A 13785-nucleotide genomic window follows, 5' to 3' on the forward strand; every position below is an offset into this window, starting at 1 on the left:
ATTTGCTGTAAATTCCCCCCTACATTAAAATGTATAGCAAGAAATATCATAAAATCTTAACTAATGGTACTAAAAACTATTAGCTGGAATTCAATGATCACACTACACAATGTATGAAACCATATTATGCTGATTGCACTGAAAGCGCAGGGTTAACTTTGCCTGGTTGTAACCCAGGTAGTTCTGCTAAACGGGCAAACCATTTGTTCACTTTAAAAAATCAAAAGGTTGCTTTCCCACAAAAGGATTGACCTTTGCCACGAAAGTTTTGACCTTCGACTACAAATAGTCATAATAAACCATTAAATATGATGGAACACCATAATTGGTAGTACTTACGGGAAATACAATATTTAGTAGTATGTATTATTGACATAGGAATTCTAATCAGTTAATTTCAAATTGGTTATCTCAAAATATGTCTATCTTGCATTTTCTTGCTTCTCTTTTTGTTCTTTTTGGTTTAGTTTTTTTTTGTCTTTGTTTTCATTTTTTATTCTGTTTTGCTTCTGGTTTTATATATTTTTTTTTCAGCATCCATTTTTTGATAGAGGAAAATGACTGGGTCAAAATGGGGTTCATTCTTCTTAGAATCTGTTTTAAAATGCAGATACTATTAAAATCTAAACATGAAAAATATCACTTCCTAATCTAAAGTGAAATAAGAAAATAAAATAGAAACCAAAGAAATCTAAACTTTCCCAAAAAAACATCCAAGTAATTTAAGCCATTGATAGAAGACACCAAACTCATGTTGATAAATTAAGTTCACCACACAAAAATTTGACAAAAATTCAAGACCAATTCTTAGCCAAGAAGACAGAGACCCCATTTACAATAACATCACCAAAACAATGCTTGTTTTCAAATTTAAAGGTACAAAACCCACCTTAAGCGGGTATCATTTGAAGGCCAAAGTTGAAGTTAAAGTACTTATGTAAATGATATACACACTTTAATATATAGTGCAAATGTGAACACATTAGGAGCATTTATGAATGGACTAAATTTGTAAATTAGAACCTTGTTTTGGTACTTGTCTAAACCTGGTAGCGACAAATTTATGAATGGGGTGTGTTTCATTACAATCGGTTACAATCATTTGTCGACATGAGGTCTGAGGCCAAAAAAATCTACACAACATGGTCATAAATTCCTTTTGAATGTAAACAGTTATAATTAACATGTTCTCCTAATTAGGAAATCATTGTTTGATGTAAATATATTTCATGTCTTGTACATTTTTATGTAATTAGTGACAATTATCATATATTCTGTATTTGTAAAGTTATTATTATCAGATTTCAAGGTGACTTGCTAATCATTTTAAATACATACAACTGCATATTCTTTATATATTAAAGATTAATTCAGCATTGGCAATGAATGATGGGTTTGGGAAAGGCAACATATACAAATGTCCTCTAGTTTCAAATGTGACAGGTCTATGTACATTTATCCAGTATATGCACATATAGACCCCAGCATTAAAAGTCCCCAAACAGGAAAGATTTAAAGCCAAAGATCCACCAAGTTAAAAGTTCTTTATTGCAGTATGAACTGGATAAAGGGATGAAAGGTCAATGGGTCAATAGATCCAGGTTTCCTATTACAAGGTACATGTACATTTGTACCAATGTACAAATGTACATATACACATATGCTATTCTAGTCATCTGGTGGTCTTTTACAACATACATATACATATCACAGGCCTGCAACCCCTTCAGAATACTTTTATAAATACACAAGTCCTACATACTGACAGAACCAAATTTCCAGTAATGTTTAGAATTACATGACCCTAGGCAAAAATTTAGAACATAATTTTACAATTTATGGAATACATTTGTACATGGCATTACATGTTACTTCCTATTAAGATACATGTACATGTACACACAGGTTCATGTACATGAAAATAAAAATGTGAAACTCTTTGACATACACAATATACCTATTCTCATTATATGTAAAATATACATGTACATTAGTTCATGCTCATGTTTTCCTATGTGTCAAATCTCCATGTCTTTATATTCCTTTCAAATATGACATACATGTAACAGCAGTGAATGGATTTTTTAAATACATATAAAGCAGTTGTTGCAAAAATTCAGAATGTAACTTAAATGTAATTTGTACATGTTAAACATGACAGAAAGTAGAAAATATTGTAAACAGAAATACATATAAACATAAATTTGAATAATTTTAATGGTAAAATTTGCAAATGGACACATATTTCTTTTTCAATAAAGAATTTCAAAACAGAAAAGTGCCTGCAGGTTCCAGTATACAGAATTTTCCTTTTATTCAAAGGAAAATATGCAAGAAAAGAGAAGAAGCACCCTACACATTAACCAAACTATTCCAAGGAAATTCCATGAAGTCAGTCCATATAATGTTTCAGCAGAGTAGAACAATTAGAGTTGCAAATAATTGGATTTATATTAATGGCTTTAAGGTCAAATATACAATTAGTAAAATCTAAGAGCAGTTGCCCCAAAAAAATGAATAACTCTTGAGAACACTTATAAACCAACAACTTCAAAGGGGTAAATACAAAAATATCAGACTACAAACAATTATTGTAAAACTGACTCATCTTACATACAATTCATGACAAATGAAACCTGTTAAACCAAACTGTTATGGTCATCACTTCAAAACAAAACCTATAATTGTCAACATAATAGATTTGGCACTGAAAATTTTATTGACAAGTCATTCACCACCTATCTGATAGTAAAATGACTCATTCTATCCTTGACCTTAGAATAATTTTAAAAAACGCACTGGAGTGCATTTAATTGCACATAATTATAAAAAGAATACCCACTATCATATTTGTTTTGCTTTTTGGGTGGAGTGGGGAAAAGGTGTGGACGCATATAGAAGCTGAACTAAATTGTATGATTGAATTTGATGAATTTAACTAAACTTTCAGAACAAATGCTTCTTAAACAGGCATACATGTATAATATGTCAAGATATCCAATCCAACACTGATTTACAAATAGTTCAGCAAAGCAAATTCAATAGAATAATGCATTAAAATAATCCAAGAAAATTTATTAAAAGACTAACAATAAAATAGCAAACACAAGCATTGAAATTAAGAATACTGTCAACCCAAATTTTAATTTCTCCACTCTCCACAGTGGAGATATTATGAGTGGAGTCACAGTTGTCTCCACTCTTCACAAAGGAGTCTCCATTTCAAAAGTTATCTGTAGTTTAATTCTCCCATTTTTAAGATATATTAAATGATTCTAGCTGTTTGATAACATTGCAGTTATGAACAGAAAAATATTGAAAAGTATTAATACAGAGCAAGTTTATCTCAGTTTTTACTTCAGAGGAGTCACAGTAGAGTCACAGTGGGGGACTAAAGTGACTCTAGTGTGAAGAGGGGAAAAATTAAAATTTTGGTTTAAGGTCCATATGGTGTATAATGTAAAAAAACCAAGGGACTTTTTATTATAGGATATACTTCCTGAAAACGCTATACTTGGAAAAGGAAATTTAAGCTATTTTACAAAAAAAAACTGCTCATTAATGCAAATCTTCAGTCTGCGACGCCACCAAGTCTGTGGATCAGCAACAAGTGTTCCAAAATCATGCGCAGAAAGTAAATTCCATCACGGCTAATGCTCATCTTTTTTTTCAGCAGGAGATGTTTTCACATGCAACAGCTTGTGATATTGGATTATAAACTGGTACTCTTATCACCTTTTTGTATATATATTGATACATTAATGTTAAATAGAATGCATCGATTTGTTTAAAAAAAAAAAAAGACATACCACAGTCATTTACAAGGTTCATGAGATATTTGCTAGTCTGGTAAAAACTTATTTGGTCCAGTGAAAATTTGTGTACCTTACTGGACCAAATGTACAGTAATTTTGGGGGGAAATTTTATTTAAAACTTAAAATTGTCCAATAAAAATATACCTAGAACTGTGAAAACAATAGAAAAACAGGACCATTTGACAACAAAGGATGTATATCTTTCATTCCAGATAGTGTTCATCTCTACAAGTCTATTGCTATATCAATATGTGAACTTTATAGGTCTGTAAGTCTCATTCTAGTATCATTTTCCAGATCGAAATTTCTAATGTAGAATGTATTACAATGCAAAATCTTCTGTTTTAACACTTTTCTCAAGTATAAATAGATATTTGTCATTTCTGTTGGCATTTTTGCAGGCGAATATCTTGTTTTTACTTTTAATACTGAACTCAATGCTCTGAAAATGACAAATCTCCATGCATTCCAATGGTCGACTATGACCCATTTTTGTGAAATCACAGGGTCACATGACGAGACTTACTTACCCTATATAAATCAGTACATGTAGCAAGTACAGTATAGAAAGAGACATACCGTGACTGAGCATCCATAAAGTGGTACACCACTCTTAAATTGGTAGCCAATATTATTATTACACATGTATGTATCTCTTAAGATTTCTAACAAATTCTCTTTTGACAGTTCGTACGAATTCTTTTTTCAAAGTTGTTGGGCGTAACCTACATTGTACCATTCTAAGTATCAACACAAATTGGGAACTCTATTATTATTGTTAGTTACCACTCCATGAGTGGTTTTGTACCACCAATTTGTCAGTGATTAGTCATGGTAAATCTCTTTCTGTACTGTAATCTGTAAGCCTTGCTACAAGTTCCTCTTTATTATATATGAAACAGAAAATCTATGTACCTCTCTGATAACACCACTACTAACTGCTGTCAAATAATTGGCAGATTTTCTAACAAAGGTACATGTATGCATGCAACCAATCAGTTATTTTTCAATAAGTCTTAAATTTATATCAATTCTAGCATTTAAAAATCATTCAGGTACATGTAACAAAATTCTTTCTCCTTTAAATTGGTAAAAATTACAGCACGTACAATGTAATACATTTAAGTCCTTGTTCATATTTACAGAATGCAAGCAATTTTTTGCAAGTTTTTCAAAGGGACGTAACCCACCTACACATAATGACCTGGTTGGTGGTCTCATTAGGATAAGGAAAAACTGAAAACAAATTTCTTTGAATCTGAAGTCTACTGCTCCCCATTACCTGAAAGGGACAGTAAACCAGTCTGTCAAGTTGTAAAGTTACTTCCCCTTGCTATAAATTGAAACAAAAACTGTGAAAGATGGGTGTATGAAAAATGATAAATCTGTGAAAGCCATATGCTTCACTACTACGAAAAACATGGATTTTACAATAAAGTACAGAAAACCTACTATCACAAAAATTCTCTACCACTCAAAATAGTAAAGATCATAAGATGTAAGACATATGCTACATGTAATACATTGATAATCAAAAAGCATGTTACATCAATATTGAAATAGTTATGGATGATCAAAGACCTAACTACAGCCAAGAATCATCATACATATCATATAGTGGATAGAACTTTACAACAGACGAGTCTGACATTTCTTTTGTATTATACAAAGGAATTTAGAGCATACAAGTACATTTGTACACTACTGTCAACACTTTGATTTCTCCACTGTTTATAGTGGAGACTTTGTGAGTGGAAGTGCAGTGTTTCCACCCAACAAAGTGGAGTCAACAATTTCAAAAGTAACCAAGGGATCCAAGATTCTAGCAGAAATCAAAAAAATGTAATCCAGGGACAAAGACCAGACATGGAAACAGACACACACAACAAAGGACATAAAATAACCAAAATAATACATAAAAATTAACAAAAAGAAATGAGCAACTCAGACTCCACTAAAAACTGCGAGCATGGACCAAGTGCATCAGTAACACCCGCCGACTTAAAATATACTTGTAGTTCAATTCTTTTGTTTCATGACAAAATATATAAAATTTTTAAAGTTTAAAATCATTTGAGTTATACATGTATACAGAAATAATACATGTATATAAGAAGTATTTGAATAAAACAATTTTATCCCAGTTTTAAATTTAGTGAAGGCACAAAAGAGGAAAATTGTGACTCCACTGTGAAGAGAGGAGAAATTAAAATTTGTGCTGATAGAAGTGAAAGTGGAAAAAAAACTATAATAAAATCACTTAAAACAGCTAGCTTTTAACACCTGAAAAAAATGCTAATAATCAGATGCTATATTTTCTCAAGTGACTGGTTTTCTTCACTAACCACTGTGGTCAAGAGAACAGCACAATTCTTAGCATCAGGCCTTAAACCAAGGCTGGGTTTCTTGTACAGTTAGGTACAATGTACAGTTCATGTTATTTTTCCTAAATTCATACCTAAAATTGTATAGGTTTTGGCTGTATTTGTAATGGCTGTACATCAAATATGAACTGACAGGTTGTTTAACAAATATAAAATCAAGTTTCTGAAAAACACTTTCAAAAGAAATCCCAGAATGCTATATTATACATGTACCTTAACATGCTTTACCAGTGTACTAGAAAAGTGTACAATGAAGGTTCAACATGAGGCGTACTGTATCTCACTAAATGAGTATGTAAATTTCAATAAAATTCTAGGACACCTAAATCAGTATACTGTGAAAGTATTATTGCTTGTGGGGTACCAATTTTCGTGGTTTTCGTGGGTTGCTTAAACCACAAAATTTGGTTCCCAACGAAAAGAATATTTCCCATTCGTATGGTAAAGTTGTCAAATCCACGAATTCAAGCATCTATGAACTGACCATTTTTCCATAAACCACGAAAATTGGTACCCACGAATAAAAATACTTTCACAGTACATGTATTAATAACATGATTTCCAAATTAGGTGAAAACTAAGGATATAAAACTTACCGTTATTGTCGATCTTGAATCTTCCAAGGCCAGTGCCATCCCTAATGGAATATATAACAGGATTCCGGTCATTTGGATGAGCATCAGGATCTGTAGCCTTAACTTGAAACACAACAGAATTGACAGGCATATTTTCATTAATATATCCAATTTCAAAGAAATTTTTAAATTCCGGTGGCTGCATATTCTCATTCACATCCATCACTTCAATATTTACGAAACATGCTGACTTTAATGGCGGATTTCCACCATCTGAAACAAACACACTGATATTATACACTTGTTTGCTTTGAAAATCTAATCGCTGAATAATCCTTATAGTACCAGTTGTTTCTTCTATTTTAAACTTTCCATCTGAGCCATAACTCAACTTGTACGTAAGCTTTCCATTTTCACCAAGATCTGGATCTATAGCCTTCACTGTGGTTACGACTGCTCCGACAGGTAAATCCTCACGGACTTTCAAATCATAATTTTCTGGTACAAACTTTGGAATATTATCATTTTCATCCATAATATGCAAGGTGACAGTTACTGTTGCCGATAGTGGAGGAGAGCCACTGTCTTTTGCCATGACAGGAATATGAAACATATCATGTTTTTCCCTGTCCAAATCTTTCTTGACAGTTAATATTCCATTATTAGGATTGATAAAAAACTCTGGCATATCAGCCATGATTGAGTACTGAATCTTGCTGTTTTCCCCTTGATCCTTGTCCTCAGCATAAACCTGAAGAATCGTAGCATTAAACCCAATACTCTCTGACACCTCTGCTTCATATTTGTCCTTTTCGAAAACTGGTGGATTGTCGTTTGAATCAATAACAGTAACAAATACTGTAGTGTTGATGGCTTTCCTCAACTCAAAAGGAGCAGAATCCGAAGCCACAATTTCAAGCTCATATTTAGCAATATTCTCACGATCAAGAGGAGTGTTAACATACAAGCTTCCATTATGTAAATCAAGTTTGAACTGATCATGAGGATCTCCAGATGATATTGTATAGATAACCATTCCATTGTAGCCTTTGTCTTCATCATGGGCTTTTATTGTCGTAAGATAAGTCCCAACATTTGCTGATTCTGAAATTTCAAATCTTTTACCATTTGAAAAGTTGAAAATGGGAGGATGAAGATTTTGGAGATTCAAATTAGGATTTTTTACCATTTGTAAACTCCCACGTTCATTATTGGCACGTGAAATTTGCATGATTTTTGTAAATTCTTCAGTGGCATTTGTTGGCGAGCAGACGATGTTGGCATCTGCATTGGACAACTGGAAATTTCTTTTATTATTGACCATAGTAATTTCAACCTGGACTGGTTCTGAAGTGAATGTATCATCTGATGCTGTTACTGTTAAACTCCTCTTGTCAGCAGAATGAGCCTGCAGGGAACAATTAAGAGACAGTAAACCAGTACTAGGTGTCACTTCAAAACAACCATCATCATTCCCTGCAGTTATTTCATATGTTATGATGTTATTATCAAAATCGACAGCTGTCACCACCACCAGTGAGCTGCCAACAGGTGCATCCCTTGACAGGTAACCAGAACAAGATGACCTTTCAAACCTAGGCTTGTTGTCATTTATATTTGAAAGGTGAAAGTTCAAGGTTATAAATGACTCTTGTTTGAAAGGTTTACCCCAATCTGAAGCAGTAATGTAAACAGGATAATTTCTCTTCATGGTTTCATAATCCAAAATTTCAGTGGTTTTTATTTCTCCCGTAAAGTGGTCAATTTCAAATGGGACATTTTTCACATTACTAATGGAGTAACTGACAATTCCATTATCTCCTTGGTCTGGATCAACAGCGCGGATCTTGTAAATTACAGAACCAATAGTCAAATTTTCATCAAAAGATATATCAGTTTCTTTTATGTCAAATTTTGGCGGGTTATCATTACAATCAATAATTTTCACACTAACATTTGTAGAAGCTGATTGTTGCAGAATTTTGTCTTTTGCCAAAATAGTTAAAATGACCTCTGGCTTGACCTCTGTATCAATCGGAGCCTTTGTTTTAACCAAACCGGTAGCTTCATTAATCTTAAACCAGTTCTGGTCGTTTCCAGCAATGATTTCGTACCGAATGTTTGATTGCCTTTGCAAATTGTCCTGTGAAGCACTTACATGGATTATCGATGTATCGACTGGTACAGTTTCCTCAACAGAAGCTTCATAGAAAGGGGAAGAAAACTTTGGAATTCCCCTTGAACTATCTGCAATGTTTAGGTGAATTTGAACTGTTGATGTTTTGGCCATCAGACTAGCATCAGTTGCCATCACAGATAAATCGAAAGTAAAACTATCATTCTTAATCACAGTTTTGTTCAAGATGAGTAAGTACTCATCGGATATGGCACTTTTAATAATTTTAAAATGTTTACTTTTATCACCTGATACAATTCGAACACTTTCAATTAGTCCATTTTTACCCACGTCCGAATCTGTCACAGTAAGGACAGCATATGTAGTCCCAGCCTCATTTTTCAGGCGATGAAACGGAAGAGGGTTTACTTTAATTGTTGGTGGGAAAAAATTAGCAGGAGTAATGGTAATTTTCACTAAAGCTTTTCGTAAGTCATTCCTAAGCAATTTTGGTCCCCTATCTTGAGCTTCCACTTCAAAGGTATATTGAGCTTGCACTAGATAATTTAGCTGTTTAGTCACTGATATAACCCCTGTGGTTGGATGAATAGCAAAATAATCTGTCCATTTTATAAAACTATAGTAAATTTCTGCATTTGTTCCGACATCACCATCGTAAGCTTTCACTTTAGCTATACTGGAATGTACAGGTGTGTCCTCACTGACAGTGATGTCATAAGTTTCCAGATCAAAAAGAGGCTGAAGATCATTTTCATCTAGCACATTGATAATGAGATCACATGTAGCAGTTTTTGTAATTCCTGGCTCGATTTTTCCTACAGCTTTGATTTTTAGGTGATACTTACTCTCTAACTCACGATTAAGTATCCCATGACTACTAGTCAACGTCCGAACACGAAGGAAATGAAAATCCCCAACTCTAAACTCTTCTGCTTTGAACACATCAAGTAAATCACCATCAAATATCTTGTAATTCACAGAGACCCTAGAATCTGAGACATAAATTCCCATTTTATGTGAAGATTTAATATAAGTCTTCCCAGGAGCCTTTTCGTAAATGGTGGCATTGTAACTCTCCCGAGTGAAAGTAAAATTATCAAAACCTGATGCAGATGAGGAGAGTGCCTGCTGAAACAAGATGAGGACGGTACCGAGGACATAATTCCAGGTGACTTGATTCCACCATCCCCCCTTTTTTCTCTCTCCCATGATCACATATCTGAAAAAAAAAAGAAAACATGAAATTGATGAACAAATACACGATTGATGATGTAGAAATACTTGGTAGTTCATGAGTCTGGACTGTATCTTACTGATTTTATAAAGAGTAATCAAGGGAACGAAGATTCTAGCGGAAATCAAAAGAATGTAATCCAGGGACAAAGACAAGGAACAAGACATGGAAAAGAGACAAACACAACAAAGAACATAAAATAACTAAAATACTACATACAAAGTCACAAAAGTAAATATGCAACTCAGATTCCACTAAAAACAGGGAGCATGGACTGCTACATGTACATAAATTGGATGTAGAACTTTTAAACTTGGGGGTGGAAGAAAAGGCACCATAAAAGACGATTAGACTACAAAAAACAATTTAAGACTACAAATAGGACTAGAAAAATTCTAGACTCTAGCTGTTACTGCTATCAAATGTTAACAAACCACATTAATATTTCAATTACCCTATTAATTTGTCACCAGTGCTGAATCTTTGATGTACATTTCATCTTCAGGTGTCAATCAATCAAGAACATCAAAGTTATGCAATATTGTCACATGTACATTACTTCAATCAAGCCCCTATCTCCTCAAGTGTTTGATCTCATAAATTCAAAACAAAACACACCAATAAAATCAAGTTATACATAGTTATGACATTATATTAGGGAGGAACTGATAGACCAAGTGCAATTCAAAGTACTTCAAGCAATTCAAATGCCAAGCCTTAGTGATAGACCCAGTCCAAATATTTGAACATAAAATTACATCAATGGCTGTCAAGTTTAATTTTCCCAGCAAAGGCAATTATTATAACATGCTTTTTTAACATGAGCAATTCATGTCATGTATTTATTTTAATTGGCTTAATACATGTACTTTTGTGTTTTCAACAGGTAATTTAATCCATATCAAGTGCACAGGGGGAAAGCTTAGCAAGAAGACCAAATACAGCCAGGAAAATAATCCAGATCCCGATATATTTAAGTTGTTATAAAATGATTTTCTAGTCCGATAATCTTTTAAGTCTACAATCATACATGTATGGGTGCCCTGACCCAAACAATTTTTCAACTTAAGCAAGATCGACAAACCTTTTGTTGAAAACTGACCGAGTTTTAAAAAGCACACCTGTAATTATGAAACAGGTATTTTTATCGGTATGTTTTGCAAATTTGAAATGTTAGTGTTTTACTCACCAAGCCCTAAAAGTAAACAAAATAAAAATGCTTTATAAAGTATATGGTACTAATTTCGTGATGAGAGTTTGCATTTTTTCAACACACATACTGTACCATTCAATTGCACAAGCCAGTACATCTTTTTACAGAACCATAAATTGCAATTTAAAATTTATAGAATAAATTCAATTGATCTGGATCTGAATTGGAGCAAATTTTTTTTTCACAGCATTAGAGCTACATGTACAGATTATTTAAAACACCCTAACTAAATCATTTCTATGAAGAACCTCATAAATTCCAATATAAAATCCCCGGTTACGTTTTTTTAGCTAATTTAACTGAAATACACACTTTTTTAATCCCTTGAGAAGAAGAAAATTACATTTAATTAAATATATAGTACTTCTTATGTACAAGAACAAAAATTTGAAAAATTTGAAAAATGTTCCTTTTTCAGTGAAAACACTACTGTGGTCAAAAACCAAATTCTCTGTCAACTGAGGCAGAAAGGAGACATTTCCTTTACATGAAAACTGCACCCCTCAACAAGTCAAACGAACAAGCATATTGTACCTGATGTCAACATACCTGTGGACTAGAAATCGTTCAAATTTTGATTTCCTACATGTCAACCGCACACAGAGACAGAATTATTGCATATTTATGACTCACCATGTGCATCCATTATGTAATGAATGGAAAATCAATTTATCTGAAACATCTTGGAGATTATTAGGGCATGACTAGAAACTCTCTCCTTGTAAATTACAATTCACAATTGCAAAAAAAAATGCACCACATTTTTATCATAATGTATGAATGCACTTATAAAACAGTCTATAATCATAATGGAGCATTATTTCAAGGCCTGGTCCAGTTTTCATACAATTATTTATACACTGCAAATTAACTTACTTCCAGGAATACATTTCATTTTTTTTAAGTAAAGAACAAATTCCCAACGATATTTTCTGATTGAATTATATAGTTGGTTATATTGAATACTGTGCTGTATATTGCAACTATTTTTAATCATGAGTTTCCTGTTCTCTAGAAAGCTGTGAAAATGTGTGTAAATCACTTACAAAAAAGTTGATTAACAAAAATAATAGTTTATAATAAAGGAACAAACATGGAACTTCGGTTGTCATGTATGACCATTGCACTTTAATAATTAAAACTATTGAGTGCCAGGGAATATGAGAGTTTTTGATTTAACATCATATATAAAGTTGCAAAAAAAATCTAATCCTAAAATCTGCAATAAAACTCAAGAAGAATGCATAAAAACTTATATTAAAAAATTTGAATTGAAAATTACATCCAATCATAAATGTTTTTTGAATCAAACATCAGGATATGGTCAACCGATTTACATAAATAACTTAAATCTGCATAATACGGTATTAATTGAAAAACCACATGTCGCCATGCAATCTGAACTTCCAATTACATAATACATGACACATGTAATAAATACAGGTACATGTAATAGAAATCTGCCAAAAAAATGCATGTCGTACGTCTGGTTATAGTCGATGCAAATTATAGCAATGTTAAATGTTGACCTTTCAGGGTCATGACTTCCTGTTGTTTTAATGTTGTGGCTTTAAAACATGTCATATGACTTAACTATACTGTTTTAGGGAAAACTCTGTCATCCATTCAAAATTTACAGCCTGACAAGTTCACTAAATCTTCTCACACAGAAAAAATAGCTTGAACATATTTCTAATAATTTTATACAAAAAATGTCTATTTACATAGCATGCCATGTTTCACATACACTGTTGTCAAAATGGCCAAGAGTACATGTAACTTGAAAAAAATTATGTTCAAAGTGGAAAGTCTCGGCTTCAATTTCACAAAAAGTCGAAAACTAGTGAAAAGCTGATCATATAAAAACAGACAATAACATTGCGGACATCATATCTTAAGATAAATTTACACTTACAAACTTTTTTGTGAAATTGAGGGCTGGGCTTTTCATAGTTAAACATCAATGGTCTACTTGAAACAAACCATAGATCATCACTAAAGTGATAATTAAATATGTCGAAGATCCAGAAAGTGCTGGATCTCTGACCACCACTTATTTGAACCTATGAATGAAATCTTAGAAATATCTGATAGAAATATTCCTTCAATTTAAAATGCAAGTTACATGTCTACAGAGTTAACAACATCTGCCCTTAAAAGTTTTAGAAAGCAATAATATCAAATTCTTATTTCTGCTTGCACAAGCAATCTACACCCTGGCCTTTGCAACATAGTCAATAAAGTATAGCTAATGTGAAAAAATATTGTTTTGGCAAAATTTTAAAACTGCCAATTTTAGAATTCAAAATGGTCTTCTATGCTGATCACTTACTTAAAAAGGATAGCATCTAAACTGAATATTCCTCCCTTTTCCGAATGTCAAGGAGAGGCTAAGCAGTAAGAAAAGATTTTATTTCCCTAATTCA

The 13785-nt window shown here is 32.7% G+C and overlaps 1 protein-coding gene across 11 annotated transcripts in view; it reads right to left on the reverse strand.

Annotated features, from left to right (window-relative positions):
• Positions 1 to 13785, reverse strand: part of LOC148605700 (protocadherin Fat 1-like) — a 134654-nt gene that overhangs the window by 116915 nt on the left and 3954 nt on the right. For all 11 annotated transcript variants that reach the window (XM_088550703.1, XM_088550704.1, XM_088550702.1 and 8 more), the window contains exon 2: positions 6797 to 10131. In XM_088550703.1, the coding sequence (XP_088406829.1) occupies positions 6797 to 10121 (3325 nt within the window). In that variant the 5' untranslated portion in view covers positions 10122 to 10131. The remainder of the gene's footprint in view (positions 1 to 6796; positions 10132 to 13785) is intronic.

Source organism: Perna viridis, chromosome 10 (genome assembly GCF_037379345.1).
Source record: "Perna viridis isolate PV_CMFRI_1.1 ecotype Kerala chromosome 10, ASM3737934v1, whole genome shotgun sequence".
Classification (NCBI taxonomy): Eukaryota; Metazoa; Mollusca; class Bivalvia; order Mytilida; family Mytilidae; genus Perna; species Perna viridis.